The 19,420-nt window shown below is 41.0% G+C and overlaps 1 protein-coding gene across 3 annotated transcripts in view; it reads right to left on the reverse strand.

Moving 5' to 3' along the window:
- Positions 1-4,311: 4,311 nt before the first annotated feature.
- PITPNC1 (phosphatidylinositol transfer protein cytoplasmic 1) overlaps positions 4,312-19,420 on the reverse strand; it is a 188,933-nt gene continuing 173,824 nt past the window's right edge. Inside the window, exons 7-10 of one of the 3 annotated variants that reach the window (XM_020782276.3) lie at positions 17,169-17,324; positions 12,078-12,141; positions 8,553-8,671; positions 4,312-4,899 (exon numbers count right to left, since the gene is read on the reverse strand). In XM_020782276.3, the coding sequence (XP_020637935.1) occupies positions 4,894-4,899; positions 8,553-8,671; positions 12,078-12,141; positions 17,169-17,324 (345 nt within the window). In that variant the 3' untranslated portion in view covers positions 4,312-4,893. Of the gene's footprint in view, positions 8,672-12,077; positions 12,142-17,168; positions 17,325-19,420 lie in introns of all 3 variants that reach the window. The other 2 variants (XM_020782271.3, XM_078384584.1) reach the window with 2 other exon arrangements.

The raw sequence follows: 19,420 nt of genomic DNA on the forward strand, positions 1-19,420 counted from the left end.
TGAAGACTATTCTAACATCCTGAGGTCTGTCTTCACATTTACCAATGCCTCCTGATGCTACCTGGATGTCCCCTTCACAACAAGCCTGACAAGGTGCCTGCTCAATGAGGCCTGACACCGCCTCGACATGACTGGTAAAGGAAATGGTTCAGGTATTGGCCATTTCTGGTCAGTCAAGGAGTGAGAACCTGGACATGAGTATGTCAGGGCAGGGAAAGAAAGGAAAGCTCCTAATATTTATGTTGTTTTTTTTTAAAAAAAGGTGTGCTATGGGAAAGCAACTTTAATTCCTGAGATTGGAAGTTGATGCTACAAATAGGCCCGTAAGCATTTTCTTAGCTATGTCACAGGGTTCAACTGACAGAAAAATCTTCCTTGGTCATCACAACCCAAAGAAAAGCATGGTCTTAAATCCTGCTTTTCCAATCAGGAAGGAAACGTAACATGAAGGGAGCGGCCTGGGAAGTGCATGGGGCTCTCTTTCTTCCAGACGAAGCTGTGGGAGTCTCACGCGACCATTGGGCTCAGGAAAAAATGAAAATGGAACAGGGGTTTCTAGCCAAATTGTCCATGAGGTTTTCTTCTTCCCCTTGAATTCAGTGGGCTGTAATCACAGACACTTTTCATGCTGATTCATTTATTGAGAGCCCGAAATTGGACGCCTCACACCCTTACGCAAGACAAGCATTTACAGGCTACTCACCACCAGCACTGGGGGAAACAAACAGCATGGCTCTTGGGCTTTCCCCCCCAAAAAAACTATATTCAGGACGTAGCAACTCAATAGGCAAAATCTTATTGCATACAGTTAAACTGCCATAAAACAGATCTGGAGCTAGAAATAATTAGTTGGAATGAACTGAAAGTTTCCTCATGCCCGCCCCTCTCCCCAGACTCCCTCAAGCTCTCTTTTCTTCTGGGAAAGCCTTTAGGAGCCTCAGGATGGGGACATTAATAGTAAAAAATTAAATACAAAAAATCACTGTTCAGTTGCTGCTGGTGGTCCCCATCTCAACAGCAGCAACCCAGCGCTGATTTTTGACAAGGACAGGAGGCTTTCAATTCATTTAAATTAATTACTTCTGGTATCAGATCCAGTTTATGATGCGATGACTTTATGCAATAGGATTTTGTATTATATTGTCTTGTTATGGAATATCCATAATGACACGCAAGTCTGGTTTTTGAGCATAGACTTCATTGTTCAAATTCCTGTTTGACTCAAAAAGAAGATGTCTTGTGGCACTTTATGGACTAGCACATTTTGTTTGGTGTAAGCTTTGATTCCCGTTCCTCCCTGCCCTAAAGCTTCCATTTGACTCAGACAACAGAGCGCTTCCATATCCGCTTCTAAATCTTCTTTGATAAGAATTGTATGGTCATGGAAGAAATGCTCCATGGCTAGAATTGTGTTTGTACTTGCGTAACTTGCCAAGGCTAGTTGTGGCTAACTGAGATGTTGGGATGTCTCTCAGTTCTATACCTAGCCTAGTCCTCTATTGTGTAACCAAGTTGTGTCCCCACAACCTCATCAATTATCTGTGGCAACTTATGCAAACCTTATGCAAACCCCAATGTGATTCCTGCCTAGGAATTTTAGCTTTTCAGATGGAACAAGGTTGGAAATGAGTATTCCATATGGCTTTGTTCATCTGTTCTCATCTCCCTAGACATTTTCTGCCATTCTCATGGGCCAGAATGAACAATTCCAGGACAGAGCTCGGAAGGAATATGTTACAAGAAACTTTGAAGCTAGTGACGGGGTGATGCTACATTTAAAAATCAGTGACAACTTTCCATTGATGATGACATTATTGCCATAGCACACATGGAATTGTTCAAGAGGATTTTAGTCACTGACTAAGGAGTTATATTTCTGGTGTAACAAATAACATTTGGTCCTTACTTCAAATCATTATTTTGAGAGGTCAGTTGGGGTAGTTTGCTTTTTGGAGAGAATATTCTTAAGAGGTTTCTAGAATTTAGAACTTAAAATCCCACTTTATTGTTGGAGATGGTTCAACAAGATTTAAGTGATAACTAGTATCTATCTGAGCCGTACCTGAGAGTACCTAGCCGATGGAAAAGTTGCTACCAGGGTTGGCCATTAACAGAACATGATACACACATGGTGGATCAGGCAGTACTGCGAATTATCCTATGATATAAACATACATATTATCATAGTTTAGGCTGGATCTTTGCTGTCAGAAGGACTGCCAAAGGAGAAGCATGACCTTAAAAGTTTTAAGGTAGCAAGGACACTCAGATGAATAATATAGTGTACATGATTTTTACAGAGTGGCTACTTGTAACAGTTTCCATTCTTCATCCCTCTGATGGCATTAAAAGGCCAATTGTAAGTGGGGGTAGATATTGGGTGATTTGGATAAAACCATTACAGCCCAGGTAAAGGGGACCCCCATCCAGGTGGTTTATCACACTCCTCATCTTGCAAAGACCTCAAAGCTTCTCCCACTGAAACCACCGTCAGCCCTTCTGCTAAATGTACACTCACCACAGGAGTTTCTGGCAAATACTAATGCTTGAAGTCAGAGACAGACTAGAAGAATTGTCTCCAATACAAAAGAGAGAAAGATTAGGAACAGAATGCCAAAACAGAATACAGTGGTGCCCCGTATAGCGAGGTTAATCCGTTCCGGATTAACCTTCGCTATACGAAAACATCGCTGTGCGGGGCAGGAAAACCTATTGGAACGCATTAAACTTAGTTTAATGCATTCCAATAAGTGTGTAAACTTACCCCCTCCAGCGATGTTTTCGCTCCGGCGGCCATTTTGGAGCCGCCGATCAGCGGCTCCAAAATGGCCGCCGGATGACCCGAAATGGCCCCTATCAGCGTTTTCGCGCCCTCCCCTTGCTTAGGGAGGTCGCGAAAACGCTGCAGGGGGGCATTTCGGGCCATCCGCGGCCATTTTGGAGCCGCCGATCAGCTGTTCGGCGGCTCCAAAATGGCCGCCGGAGCCCCAATCGTCGCAAAGCGAGTGCGGCGATTGGGGCTGATCCGTATAGCGATCCCCAAAAAGGGATCGCTATACGGATTTTTCGTTAAACGGTGCACTCGTTAAGCGAGGCACCACTGTACATTAATCTTTAAGATGCCACAAGATTGTCATTTTTGCTGGAACAAACACACAGAGCTGCCCTTCCCTAAAAAGTTCAACCAGTTAATGGGAATTGATTTTGCCTTGCAAGACATATGGCCAAAATCCTGTTGCTTAGCATAGTAAATTGTACTAGAATAGCCCCACTGAATCAACGGGGTATTTGGTGAGTGCTGACTCATTTTTAAGGTCCTGTGAATCAAACTGGCCTACTCTAACAGTGACTTACTGTAAAGTAAAATGTAAGTTGCCAGTGGAATAGGCTGATTTGACTCAATGGAATTTTCAGAGGAGTTGACTCATCGCCACTGCTTCAATGGGTCTACTCTAATGTGACTTACTATGCGAAGCAACAGGATTTCAGGCAGTGTCTCCTTTCCGCTTCTTTCATTAACAAGGAGACAGAAAGGGAAGGGGAAATTCCTGCTATGGTTTTGGAATGAATGGTGATTGGGGTGCTTTTGGAATGAAGGGTGAAAGGGGTACAAGGGTTACATGTTGTCCACACTGCTCTATAGCCTAGAAAAACTTAATGCCTGTTCACAATCTTGCAGAAAACAGACCCAGGCCTTCCTCTGATTTTGAACAGGATTTTGGATCAGAACATTAGGCAGGTTTCTGGTTTCCCTCTGGAAACTTGATTCAGTATGTGAACGGTGAATGAGTAACGGCAGCCTCATTCTGAATGTATCTGCCTCACTTGGGTGTTATTGGCTGAATTACTTTTGCTCCTATTTTCCTCCTTGTAACAAGACTCCCAAATACCAACACAGAAAAGATATACAACAGCACACAATAAAAAAGGAGTTATAAATTTTTGTGCAAGATACAAATAGTTCAAGGGTGTTGCAGTCAATATATTGACTTACAACCAGAACTGTAGCACATGCTTTTTTTAAAATTTGAAGAGCAAGACGTGTGCATTAGCTATATCCCAAATCCTGAGTTGTATTTAGTAAAGCAGGGATCTGAATAATAACTGTTGGTATTCAAGTGTTTATCAGTAAATAATCAGTTCAAAGATTTCCTTTAAGGTGCACTTGGCTTGAGAGTAAAAAGAATTTTAGAAATTGAGATATAACGGCTTGAAATGAGCAATGCTGTCATTATAATCTATCTGTCCCTAAATGGGACCCCCATCCCTTTCAAGTTAGCCTTGCCAGCTTTATTAAATTCCAATAACATCTCCAGTGATAAAACATTTTATTCTATATATGAAAATCTCTCTTATTTAGTATGTTGCTACATAGAGATGGTTTCTGCTTCTGCAAGCTGTTTTATTTTGTGTCAAGAGCAACATCTGTCGTATGGCTTAGAGCTTCCCTTTGGGAAACAGAGCACATGAACTGTGTTCTTGCATGCATTTAGCTTACTAAAGTCAAAAAGGGACAAGCGGGGGAAGTTAAGGAGGCATACTTCCGGATCAGTAAAATTTCTCGAAATAAAACAACTACCATGAGCGCTGCGATCGCCATTCTTTCAGTCATGGCTTGTCAGAGGAAAACATGCTGCATTTACAACGGCGTTTTGTCTGGATCTGGCAGCGTGAGAGTTTCTGGGGCAGACTTTTTCCGTGGCCGGTCTTTGGGAACCACTAAGAATTCGGGCGCATCTGTAGATAGGGGTGTAGAGGGAGCACTAGAAGGAGCACTACGGATTGAAGAAGGAAGGGAGATGTTAGAGATTGATATTGCAGGCGGGACGATCCCAATTTTCTTGTTGGTGGCCTCCTGAGTGGCTCGTTCAAACTCTCGGACTTCATCCATAGTCATGTCTTCGGTAAGAAGGAGAGAAAGACAAACAAATGTTAGAAACATTGCACATGTTTATTTCAGTTACAACTTCGTTGTTCAGCCACTAGCCCTAACAATGAATTCTCATCCCAGTATGAGCATTTATGTCTTAGACAAATGTCCCATATTTGTTCCATGTGTAGTTACGTAGCCTGTATTTTTGGAAATGGCCATTGTCACATGGAAGCCATATCTCAACATCTTTATATCATTCCTGGAGCTGCTAACCATCAAAGGTATACTATAATTTGAAGACCAAATTACTGTATATTTTACAGAAAGCACATCATTACATGAAGAAATTATTGAAGTGCTAAAAGAAATCTGATTGTCACAGCATACAATTTTCATACAGTATCTCTTGTAGTTTGCATATTAGCTTGCTTTGTTTTGTGGTTCATCATAGGATGGTCAATATAGCTTCACTTGAAAGTATTATTTCTTAGACACAAAGGTCTACTAAAAGCAAATCTTGCATTGACTCGAGTTCATCTTCTAATGATGCACCATCTGTAATGTATAATTTGATCCTCCAATGTAAGTAATTTCCCACACTCACAAACGTAACATGAAAAAAAAAAATTCAGCAACAACAGCAAAAACTAGTTGTGATGAGAAATGGTTTTAACCTAGTCATCTCCCTGACACAATACATTTCTCTGTGTAAAGAATCTTCTTCCCCATAGGAGATGCCTACCATTTTGGATACATGAACTACGATGTCTACTGCTCCCATTACAACTATGACTAAATTGTGTATATCTATGTCTGTACACAACATCACACAAGATGGTAACAGTGAAAACAACAATGAGATTATGACAGTGGTGATCATAATGTTCAGAGGGATAGTTAATATTTAGAGAAGGGTGATCTCTAGAGATATCCAAGTGCTCCTCTATCTCGATATAAAGACTACATCACACAGATCCCTGGCCAGCATTTGGGGAGCAATAAATGTCTCATTGGGTGTCATGAGACTCCAGCACCCCTCTGCCTTTGGTCATGTTTGCTGGCTTGGGCTGATGGGAGCTAGAGTCCAGTAAGACTGGAGGAGGGACATAGGTTTCCCATCCTACAGAGCATGTTCACGTACAAAACTTTGATGCCAACGGCCATTAGGAAAAAAAATCATTATGAATTAAACATTGGCACTGTGGAATTTTTTTTCATTATGTATGTATGTATGTATGTATGTATGTATGTATGTATGTATGTATGTATGTATGTATGTATGTATGTATGTATGTATGTATGTATGTATGTATGTATGTATGTATGTATGTATGTATGTATGTATGTATGTATGTATGTATGTATGTAAGAAAGACACTTGAACCACTGTTTAGTATACAGATGAAGAGCAATGCAAAACCCATTTTGGATAGTCTCTTAGACCACAATGAGTTCAGAGACAACGGAGAATTAATTGAGAAATATTTAGATACATCAGTGTTTGTGGGGTGAGGGGATCCCAGTGTTGTTGTTCTTTTCTGATAAACTGACCACAGTCAGCCATGAATTTATTAAAAATCAGCTGGTCAGTAAAATAAAACCAAAAGAACTGGAGTGCTTAGTAATATGGCTGTCAAAAGGAGCAAATGTAACTGGGTCCCAGAATATATATATTTCCTCATTGTGACAGGAAAAGGCCTTGGATTTTCATTCAGAAATATACTAAAATATCAGCAAGACTCTAGTACACAATTCCACCAGAGGGCAGAGTTATCTTAGAAAAACCAAGAATCCCCCCCCCACTAAATTCCAAAGCACACTTCTTGCGTAATTCTCCACCAATTCAAAATTCACCATGGGTTCAGCAAAAGGTCATCTGAGATTTGCACCTCTCCTCTGAAATACAGTTTGGTGTTCTGAACACCAGCAAAGGCTTTATTATTCCCAACGCCAAATCCAGGATGTAAAGGCTATAGGATACAAAGCCAAAGCCAGCCTGGTTTCAGTTTCAGCTTATCTTTCGGGAACAGGAGACTCGGAATAGAAGAAACTAAGAGAAGCTCAAATAGCATGCGGCTATGGATACTGAACGGAAGTGCTGAGCAAGTGGTTACCAGTCTCTTGGAAAGACATAGGAGTGAAACGGTTGAAAGCTGCCCCAAATTCTAACTAAAAACAAATTGAAATTATTTTAGCCACACATGTGGGATAAAAGGCTGAGAAAGCAATCCACATTTGTGTCAGTATTATGAGGCTGCTAGCAGTTTGTTCCCATACCATGAAATGAGTGTCTGGATAGATGTCAAAACCCACCATGGCAATAGGCATCCAAATGGACACCACGCTGGGCATGACTGGGCAGGCCTTTGCACTGTAAAAGCTCATTCAAAACTGGGGTCCTCTAAATGCCTGGGAATATCTCTGGAGCAGGATTATCCTTTGATTTGAATTCCTGCCTTGAGCAGGGGGTTGGGCTTGATGGCCTTATAGGCCCCTTCCAACTTCATTATACTATGATTCTATGAGTTTGCCACTGTGGGAAACTATAGCGGGAGAATAACAAAGTTCTGATACAAGTGCAAGAATCATCTTCGTTTTACATCAGCAGTGTAATACTGAAATAAAAACCCAAATAGATTTTTAAAGTTGAAATTCATAGTTCCACTGTGCTCCAGGTGAAAAAGATGGTTGTTTCACCATGTTTTCCCACTGATATAAAAGAACAGGTATTCACTGCCTGTTACCAATGTCTGTACTTTGAATCATGTGGGTTAAAGTGTAACAGCCCTCCTTGTTTCCATCTACTGTTTGACTGACACAGCCTGAACATTCATCTGGCCTTGAAACCATCAGACCAAAGCTTAGCCTATACCACTAAGGAATCTAGCCCACATGAATGTCCTTGGAATCAAGGTGCCAAATAATCCCAGTGGATGATAATTTTGGTGGAGAGAGACTACCCACGCACACAAAAGAATGTGCAGCCTGTTCCTGGGGAAAACTGCTGGGTCAGGGTGTGCATTGTCTGGTTGTAATCTAACAGACAGCAGACCTTGAGGGAAAGGACCATGCTAGCCCATAACATGACCGTTCCTGTCAGAGAAAGTTAGGACACAAAATGACTGTTGGTTGCATTCCATCAACACTAAGCTCATTATGTCTTTTTCTGTCAGAAATGAGTCAACAGATTAAAAAAGCTACATACGGATATATTTTTAAAAAAACCCAGGAACTACGACACATCCCTTGTTTCATATTTGGAATACAAGGAAGGACATATATAATTAGGAAATCAAATGCTGATTTTGTTTGTCATGTCTGCCTCCTAAAAAAATGCAGCAGGTACACACATCTAATTCAGAACATACTTTCAGAAAGCACAAATAATGGTGTCTTTTTTTTAAAATGGACATTTGTTTTGAAAAGAGGGAGTGGCTTTATGACATCACTAGGAATCATCCAATCGGTCTTCTGCACAGCTGGTTCAGAACAGGAAGAATGGATTTCCACTGAATTCAGTCTTCCCACTGGAATCCTTGTAATGCAGATTCAGCCCTCTATTTATTTGTTTGTTTGTTTATTTATTTATTTATTTATTTATTTATTTATTTATTTATTTTTAAAAAATATATTTTTGTTCTAGGAGAAACTGGGCAATATTTTTAAAGACACTACATACACTTCCTTTGGCATGGCTTGCTATTTCATCCACAGGAGATGAATGTTCACTGCAAACTTTAATGTTCGTTTTTTCATGCATATTTTTCTCATATTCTCGGACATCCTCCATAGTCATATCTGAAAAAAGTTCAAGATGTTGGGATTTGCTATTAATGCCATTCTAAATTTTTAATTTTAAAAAGGAAGAGGCTAGGGGGGGCAGGGAAAAAAAAACCTTTCCAGCAAAAGGCAAAAAGCGGGAAGCCAACTAGCTTTATGGGGAATCATTGCTAAGGAGAGTTATGTTAAACCGGCCAAGGAAGTATAAGAAGGTTAAACTGAAGGAAATGATAGTACAGGGATGCTCGGAAGCCAGGAAATGTTTGTGAAATGAGCTTGGCAAGAGGTTGCAAGGTGCAGGCTTTGCTAGAGGCAAACATCTTCTAAAATTCATTTAGAAGATTTCCTGGGGGATGGGCCAGGTTTGGGAAGAAGGATCAAGGAGCTGGTCAAGAATGTGCTTACCTTGTCAGGAGCCTTTTAGCAAAATTCTACAGTATTATAACATGTTATTCTTTATAGTAACAACATACCTTTATTACTTAAACACTGTCAGGTTTTAGAGATTATGTAAGTCAAATAGTCCATAGGTAAAGGTAGAGAAGTTGAAAATACATGGAAGGAAAAGTCCTGACATATTTTTAGTTGTCATTCCAGAACCCTCCAGTTAACAACAATATACTAATCAGTTCCAACCCACTTTGGGGTGTGGACACAGGCATTTTGGCCTGGGGCAGCTTGCGGACCGAACGAGGGGCCCAACCCCAAAATGTGGGAAGGGGAAAAGCACCTTGGTTCAATCACAAACTGCCCTCATTTAGACATGTTTTAAAGCTCAGCAGAAACATTTATACACTATGCAGTGTTTATCTTTCTCTTTTCTGGAGGTTAGTGCTCTTACGTTCCAGTATGTTTCATTAAAGCATGGCTAAGATTGAGCATATCAGCATACAGTACAGTATTACCTCCATTGTACAAAGCCCTCACAATACTCCACTGACATGAGCCATAGATTACTGCACGCTTCTCCCACCCACCCACAATGCGGAAAGGAACATTAAAGCACTGAACAAAGAAAGTTACAGCAATGGAAATTGAATGATCAAAAGCACTTCTGCCAAGCAAAGTACATGCTCTTCAGTGGCAACACTTGTATTAATACTGAAATAATGGTGTCTTGCATATTAGGCTGCAATCTTACACAGAGTTAATTGCATATTTGGCTGCAATCTTACAAAAAAAAACCTAATTAAATATTAGACTGCAATCTTACATATTTCCACCGCAAAATGAGATCAATTGAAATAGTGGAAATATTTCCGAGTAAAGAAGTTGAGGATTTGAGATTAGTATACAATAATGAGGAACAACAAAACACTCTGGTCAAGAAAATACGCATTTATACATTAAGCCCCTGTTATATAATACTATTTAATTCATCTGATACCATCAACAGCTGGACCTTTTATTTAATATCCGGCCTGAAATGTAGATAGAACAAAGACAAAGAGCTATTTAATCATCATACGCCTCAGAAAAAGCCCTCCGATATGTTGCTTCCAGGGCAAACACTAAAGACCCAAGTATTTGCAAACCCTAGTTATCTAAAGTAGTTTACCATTATCTGCCAGCACCAACAATCTAGACACAGGTTTGCCTGCAAAATGTAAATGCAACAGAAAGCTACAGCCACCTGCTGCAATGTTCTGGCTTCTCAAAGCCTATATATGGACCCTGCTTCTTGCAGGAGAGCTTTTCCTTTGCTGCCAGGATGTAACAAGCATCCAGGTTTTCTTGCTTTTGTGAACAGCCTAATGATCAAGCAAGCATAAAGAGAGAACAAGGTGAACCTCTGTCTCTACAGGGAAGCCCAACATTGTCTACCAGCTGTGGGCCATGGGCAATGTTGGAAGAACAGATTTCTCCCCTTGTATCGTGCTAAAGATGAAGTCCCTTGGACATGCACGCATATGACATGGGATGGAAGCCAAAATGTATACACACGGTGTATATTTTCTTAAAATATTATATGCATTATGGGGGTGGGGGAAGAGTATTTGATCTTTTCATGTTCTAGAGGTTTGGGCCAAAATCCTATTGCAGTTTTATGCTGACATCATATGGTTGACATAAACCTTGTTGACAAACTGTTGCATGTGTAGAAATTAGCATAGGCACTTGCAGCAATTAGCCAAACTTACACCAAATGCGTTATGCTAGTGGGTGTAAGTGATAAGATTCGGGCCTCTCTACAATTAGTTTAATCCTTAGAAAGTGGTTCCAAAGTGCTCAAAGTATTGAAAATTCTTGGGGGTGGGAATGTCTGTGGCGATCTACCTTGTTGCCTCAGTTTATTTTGGCCTTCACAAGAGATCACGCCCTTTCCTTTCACGCTGCCACCAGGTATTTTCCTAATACTGTACCAACTATGTTATACTTGTGTGCTGCCAACACTAAGGATTATTGAATTTAGGACAGAGGGTGAATTAACAAAGATTCTTTTATTGACAAGTAAATCATAAAGGTAAATCAAGTAGGGACTATATCAGGTCTTAACAAGGATTTGACTAGGTATGCAATCACTTTTATTTCAAACTACTATGTACTTTTACTCAATATCTCTCTTATGGTACTTGTAACTTAATTCCTGCTTGTTCAATCTCATTTATCTCAATTCCTTCTCCTAACACTCTCAGCTCAAATCCCTAACTCTCTTCTTCTTACTGCTAAAACCCTAACGCCCATTCCTCATCTCCAACTGTCCCTCTCTAACTGTCTGTCTCTCTAACTCTCTGTCTCCCTGGCTCCGCCCCCTCTTGCTCTATCCTTAGCTCCTCCCCCTTGAGCTTCTGTGATGGACAGGCAGGAATGATGTCACCTTTTGGCATTCCACTACAGTCTCACTCCCTGACTCTGTGTTTGTGTGTATGAGTGAGTGAGCGACACACACATACACAGAGAGACTGATCCGTTCTCATTGCTATTCTCTAACAATGACTTCAAAACATTATAGTTTGCCCTCTACTGCAACAGTGGCTACTCTTCTGAGACTCATTTTTATCCATCAGGGTAGAGCATGAAGCACCAAACTGAATGTGCATCTCATGGACAAGGAACAGTTCTGCAATACTTCACCAAGAGCCTGAAAACCTATTATTCGTTCAGAAATATAGAGCTAGTAGTCAAAAGTCCTGTTCTGTGCAGACATGTTATTAGTTTGCGGCGAGGGGAGAAGATGGCATCATTCTTTGTCCTCCTTATGCTTAATACTGCATAGGGAAGTTCCTTGCATGGAACTGTTATCCCATTGGATCTCTTGCTTAGGCGTTCTGGCCTAAGTCAATCTTCAATATTCCAAGAGAATAAGAAATGCAAAAGCAGTCCTCCATGATGGATAGCTCAGCAATGGATGTCAAAGCAAAGATAAATGTGGCACACAGTGAATTAAAACTTATAATATATTGTACTCATAAACGTGACTTACCATACCACTCATCCACCCAAGCAAAAGCCTGCCGGTGACCAATCATCAATATATCTCTGACCACCTGTAACAAATTAGATTTCTCTGAGATAAAAGGGAAAAATAAAGCAGAAAATGTATGAATGCTCTAATGCTGCCAGTGTTAGATGTTGCCTTTATCTATAGCTATGAGCCACATTCAAACCTTAGGGGTTCCATGTCTCCCAGAAAAACCACAGCAGAAAAGCCAGTGCTGATTTTTATGTGTTCACTTGTTGAAAGGTATACAGACAAACAGTCTGCTTTGAAAACAGCATTGTCAACAACATTAAACTGGTGGTAACTACTGCACATTGTAGGAATGGGTGTGATGAATAACTAGAATTTGAGCAGCTAGGTTAAATAATAATCACATGGCTTTCATTTTAAAATTGAATGTGTTCATTCTGTATGTGAAAGGCCAACGCCCTTCAAAAACTCTCTCCAGGAGACTGAGAATCAGGTCTGGGCCCGTGGGGTAAAAAGAGTACAGGCTGGCACAAGTATACAGCTCTGGAGAAAAACAGAAGATTCAGGGAAAGAAAAATCAGACTACTGTACAAACCAGGGAGAGACTCAGGCTGAAATACCTCCGGAGCCATGAAGCAGAGTGCGTGACCTTGGCAAAGTCACAAGTGTCAGCCTAACTTAACCCCACAGGGAAGACAGAATGGGCAGGAGACAAACTCTGTACTCTGGCAATATAAATCCTCGTAGGTCTCACCCTTGCATGCAAGGTCAAGGAACCAGAAAGTTGTTTTCCTCACCCTATGAAAGGGCAAGGTATTTTGTGGAGCTCCCTCCCATGAAGAGAACACTCTTGCTTTCCAAGTAAACGTAGACAAACCATGCTTTCATACAGCCTTTATTTAAAGAAAGTACTGTAACACAAATTGTACAAAACAACCACAACTGCTGGTTGTGGCTCCTCGCCTTTGGAATAAACTCCCTCCTGAGAGCCGCATGGCCCCTTCGCTGGGCATTTTCAAAAGCCAAGGCTGTTTAAGCAGCCTTCCCTCCAGCCACTATTTGATTTCTCTTTTCTTTTTTCTTTTCCATCTTGAGCAACTGATTACCGATGCTGTATATTATTGTTATATTTTAAAATGTTTTATCTTTATCTGTTGTTAGAGTGGTCGATTGACCAGATGGGCAGGATATAAATACAATAACAAAATAAAATAAAATAAAATCTGTTGTGGGATTTTTAAGGGATGGGGTTGGAGGAGTTGTTTGTATCTCTTTAAACTGTCCGTCCATTCTCTGCTTCCTGGATGGGTCTGCTGTATTTTGTTGTGCTTCTCAAAGGGAAAGAAGTCAGTTTTTTTCCTGCAGAGGCAGTTTGAGCAAATGATGGAGACACTAACAAGAAAAACAACGCCATTCCTTTTCTCACCCACTCCAACCTCAAGGCAAGAAATATTATTTTGTCCCGGGTTGCACCAAGACAGCCTAAATCAATGCAATTGAGGGATTTAGAGATCGTGCTTCCATCCTTTGTCTACCTTGTATTGAACTCCTGATAGAAAAGAGAGAATGAAACCATAGAGATTACGACAACGATAGCAATGATGATAACTTAAAGGAAAAGAAAAAAGAAAAGGAGAAGGTGGGAAGAGAACTCCTTCACTAACTTGATTACAGTCAAAAGGACTGTAAGACCCTCCTTTTATTCACATGTATGAGATTTATGTCTTGAATTTGTCAATGAATTTCAAAGATCGGAGCCATACCTAGCAATGTTTATGCCCAGGGCTTTACTGCCCTATTGATTAAGATTGGATCACGAGAGACTGACATACACAACAAGAGGACAGAGAGGAATGCCTGTTTCTGAACACACAACAGCCACACTGGTGCTACACTGACCCACCAACGTGTGTTCCCTACTGTTCAGGGTGAGCATATGTGTTTGGTTGTGCCATGGTGTGCACCTTTAGCAGCAAATATCAGATGGATTTGGACTTTTCTAGCAGCAAATCTTTGTACCACCTCTGTTTTGCACCCTGAGCCAAAGCTCCTGTTGCCTTGCCCTAGTTGTATCAAGTCAGACAATCTGATGCTTGGCCACTTTCCTAAGAAACCTATACACCTTTATAGACCTCTAGGAGGGAAAAACAGAAGACTGTGTTAGTCATAGCTGGCATTTATCCCTAAAACAACTATAGTGGAGCCTCGCTAGACAGTTTCCCTGCATGACAGTTTTTTCGCTAGACATTGACTTTTTGCGATTGCTATAGCGATTCTCAAAACAGTGATTCCTATGGGCGAATTTCACTGGACAATGTTTGGTCCCTGCTTCGCAAACCAATTTTCGCTAGACAACGATTTTGACAGCTCCCTCTGTGCTCGCAAAACAGATGTTTTCGGGACCTAAGCTTCGCAAGACAGCTATTTAAACAGCTGATCGGCGGTTCGCAAAGCGGCTTTCCTATGGCCGATCTTCACTAAACAACAATGATTCTTCCCCATTGGAACGCATTAAAAGGGTTTCTATGATTTCACTAAACAGTGATTTCAGTGGAACGGATTATCATCGTCTAGCGAGGCACCACTGTAAATTTAGTATGAAACCAAATAACCAATCCAAATCATAACAAAATGCATAAAGGTATAAAGCTAAAATGCCCCTTTGTTGGAATGATTCCAGGCAACATTTGTTTGTGTATTTCTACAAGCTTTATTCATCTACATTGTTTCTATGTTCTGTAAGCATGTACGTATGTGCATTGCTTAGGGACACATAGACACATGCTGTAAAGATGTAGCTGGAATTAAAATTCAGCTTTTCCTGAAGATCTGTGCTGAAAACTTTCTGCCAGTCTATTTTTTTGGCATTTGTATATACCGGTTGAGTATAATCCCAGGAAGCAATAGCCTGAAAAACAAGCAAATGACATGCAGTTTAAAGTGCTGATTGTTTTTGCATTGCTAGGTTGGGTTTTTTTTTTTAAGAGAGGAGTTCATGGCTTTGCATGGAAGAAGCAGAACAGAACTGGGGACATGGCACTAGGCCATGTCATGCTGGATGATTCATAAGGCCACAACATTAATCACTTTTTATCTCATTGTCTTCCAGGGACATCCCTGAGTTTGAACGGTCAGCAAAACCCCGTACATATAACAGCTTTGGATCCAATCCCAATGGTGATCTGACTTTTCTGGGAGGATTAGGATTGGTCAACCATTAGCTCTGCTTCTTTTATAAAAGTAAAAGTTTCGGTTCTTTTTAAAAGGCACTTTTTTCTGCTTAAAAGGAGAACTACATCATTGTTGCCTTTGGAGCTATTTCTGCATGTATTTACATGATTACTTTAGGCGCAATATGTCCAGCCTGGGCAGGATTCAGTGTGGAAAACCTGCTCCGAGAAGCATGCCAGAAATGTTTATAAAGGACACAGGCATCAATCAAAGGAAGCGAAGTCCACGTTATTTCTTAAAAATGGAAAAACTGCTCGCTCCAGTGGTAGATTTATTATATGGGCTTTTCTAGCACCAGGATGCTAAGTGTTAGAAAGAAAGGCACAGGACACAAACATGAGCAAAACTGACATTCTAGTATTACTCTGCCAGATTCCTCATTATGTCATCTGCAGCATTCCTTCTTCACTTCGTTTCTCTTCTGTCCGTTTCAAACCTTGAACCAAAGATAAGCAGAACTGTGCAGAATTTTGAACACCTGCATTACTAGCAGACTCACATGAGCCAGTGAATACATCACTTGAGAATTTCTCTAATTCGTTTAGAAAGAGACGAAAAATACAAATGTAGGGCTGTTACATCCTGGGTGTGTACGCTTCTGTGTAGATAAGCTGGTAGGTAGTGCTAGGGAAGATCCAGTTATTGTGGCTGGAACCAAGAACATGGAAAAAAAATGTAGGCATGTGTTCCTGGACTGGAATCCTGTTGGGGAGTGTCTGCTTGTGTAGTGGATGTCACACCAACAATTCATTTTTAATGCCTTTGTCTGAGCAACATCCAGTTCCTCCTGGCTCAGCTGAACGTTGGCTCTCCATAAGGGAAATCACTGCTTGGGTGCCAAGACTTTGTACAGAAGTGGGAGTCTGGACTCATACAAGAGTCTACCCGGTGGGTGTATCTCTCTGGTTCTATGCAACAAGATGCAATCTGCTCCCAGCATCAGAGTGCCAACATTCGTGGTAAATCCAGGTATATGGGGGGGGGGAGGAGATGGGGGGAGACGGGGTAGGGGCTTTCTGATTTATTCCCGTAAGATTCTATTTCTTGCATACCTTGTCAGTCAAATGCCCCCAAGGTATGAACACATTCATAAAGGGCTGGATTACCTGTCCTTCCTAAGCAATGCTTCTGTTTGCATTCTTCGGTTTCATTCACACATACATGGCTGAACAGCATCATCTCTTCTCATCTGAGTCACATGATATACTGCTCTCTTCCTGGATTAACTTTTAAGAAGAGCATGTTCCATCCCTTTCTAAATATCACCTACCCGTACTTTCACCAGCAAGTATGTTCTGTTCTTTCCCCCTTATTTGCCTTTTATTTATACCGGGCATCTCCCTTCGTATAAACAATACATATGTAAATTTATTAATAGATTTCTTATACAGTGAATCTCGTGTTATATGAAAATACTTCTATAAAGATACAGGCACAAATATGAGTGTCTGCTCCTAATTGAACAAAGAGTTGTTGTAACATCATGGATTATATAGATTTACACAGAAATTGTCCACGGTGGTAAGAGAAGTACACTCCTCCTTTAGAATAAATGCACACTTTATTTCTTGCCTTGTAATAATCTGTACTTCTAATTTCTATCAGTTTGTCCTTCACAGACATTTGGAGTTTTTCTTGTTATGGCTAAATTGATTTCAGGATATTGAAAATCTTGCAAATTCTGCTTCAAATTCTGTGATGGTTTCCACATTAAATCCCTGGCTAAATGCATGGCCACCCGTCCCTAAGGGGAAGCGCTGAAACCAGACCCAGACCCTCAGCGCCTTGACCTGCCTTGACCTTGGCAGCTTCTATCAAGGCACAGGGACAGGGTGGCCAAAGAGCGCAGGGCACCACCGTCCCTCCACTCACCTTGTGGACAAACTGCTCTACTCGAGTCTGAAGTCCCCAGACTTCGAATTTCACAGACACCAATTTGTAGGAACACATGATGGGGTCTTGAGTGTCCCTCCAGCCTTCTTTCAAAAGGCCTCTCCCAGTCTTCTCTGATTTGAAGTATTTAGGATCCTACCGACAAGAAAAAAGAAAATGCTGATTAAACACACATGGAAATAAGCAAATCAATGCTAAGGAAGAAGATCTGTTTTGCAAGTTAGCATGGGAATAATATAAACAATTATTAATATAAGGGATTTTAAAGTAATCCCAACTTTTGTTAAGTTTTATCCTCCACTTATTCATTCTAGTACTGATGTGTGGGGGGAAATGGCATAAACACAAACTACACACAAACAGCCTCATTTGACATGGAAATGTTTATGAATTTCTCTCCTGGTAATCTAATTCCCAATGCCAGCATTTCTCCTGGTTCTATACATAAAGCAGCAAGCACTTAATGTACTTAACAGAGACATTTTAAATACTGTACATGTTTAGAAGAGTCTTCTAGAGCAGGGGTTCCCAACCCTCGGTCTGCAGCCCGGTGCCAGTCTGTGGCCTGGGCTAGATTGGTCCACGGAGACAGATTTCCCACGCACCCCGCACACACTTCCTCTGCACAGCCCCTTCACACATGCGTGCGAGGGCACATGAGCCCGTGCGAGTGCCCCCACCCCTTCGCACATATGCGCAAGTGCCCCTCGAGTGCACCCCGCCCTTTGTGCATGTGCGTGAGTGTGCACATGCCCGTGCAATCACCCCCTGCCCCTTCATGCATGTGAGCGAGTGCACACACTCCCACCCCTTCACGCATATGTATGAATGCTGGGGGCACCTTCCCCAACTGGTCCATGGTGTTAAAAAGGTTGGGGACCACTGTTTTAGCCCCATTGTAAAAGTTTGTAACTATTCTTCAGTCTTAATATATGGCATACATATGCAACATGCATATGCAAATTCTATACTGTATATTGTATCAGTGTTTTTGCAGCTGGAAACCAGTTTTAACCTTCCGTTCAGGTTCTGCCTGCAGTGTTAAGAAGCCTACAGAAAAGAGAGGCTCATCCTGGAACCATGACAAGAGAAGAAAAACCAAATTGTATTAATTTATTTAATTTATATGCCTTTTTCTCACAATAAAGGAACCCAGGGGGACTCATAATTAAGTAAACCAATGCAATCAAATACAATGGAACATAATATTAAAAAAACGAAGAGATAACAATATTTAAAACTCTATACCTCAGATTGTTAGGGGGGAAACTGTTAGCCGCCTAGAGTGGTCCTGATCCGACCAGATAGGGGGGATATAAATAAAATAAATAAATAAAATAAATATACAATATAATGTTTTCTTGCCCAAATCTGTGAAAACCCTGCCTAAAAAAAGAAAAGCCTTTATCTGCCGGTAGAGAGGGGAGGGGAGGGGCAACTCAGCCCCCTGGGGAATGTGATCTGTAGCCAGAGCAGACATCTTAGGGAATGAGTTCCATGGGTCTACTAACTTCAAATATGCAAAGGCATTCTTGGCCACCACTGATATAGGCTGAAAGTAAGGGTGACTGACTTCTTTAAAAAATGATAATAATAATTTTAGGGAGGAACTTTTGCTTTGGAAATTCAGCACACGCATCTTTGTTTGGCAATAACTCTGAAAAAGACTTCTGATTATTCAGTTATTTCATTCCTTTCATTCTGGCCTTCAATCTTGTTTACTTCAGTCTTTGATCTTGTGTACCAGGAACACAAGGCAGTTAACCGTAATGAAGCAATTAATCTAGAAAGAAGGAAGCTTTAAGGGCAAACTAGGGCTGCTTATACAGTGACACCAGGGCTATGGAACTACCCTGAAGTGGATTTAAGTACACTTAAAAAACACCTTTTAAATCTGGAAGTGAGGATTCAAACTCCCACACCCTGGTTCTGGAGTCAGGTGCTCCAACCCACTGAGCTATATTGGCTCCTGTAATGACAGCTGTTGTCCTGTGCCGTCAAGTCTGAGTTATAGGAACCCTAACAGGGTTTTTGAGACAAGTGAAATATTTAAGGAGTGGTTTTACCACATCTCCCCTAGTGAGCGTCCATGGCTGGGTGGGGATTTGAACCCAGGCCTCCCAAGTCCTAGTCTGTTGCTTTATTTACGACACAATACTTGAAATCTTGTAACGATGGTACCCGATAATTATTCACATCTATTTTCTAAATGTGGTTACTGAATGTGGTGC

Source organism: Pogona vitticeps, chromosome 2 (assembly GCF_051106095.1).
Source record: "Pogona vitticeps strain Pit_001003342236 chromosome 2, PviZW2.1, whole genome shotgun sequence".
Taxonomy (NCBI): Eukaryota; Metazoa; Chordata; class Lepidosauria; order Squamata; family Agamidae; genus Pogona; species Pogona vitticeps.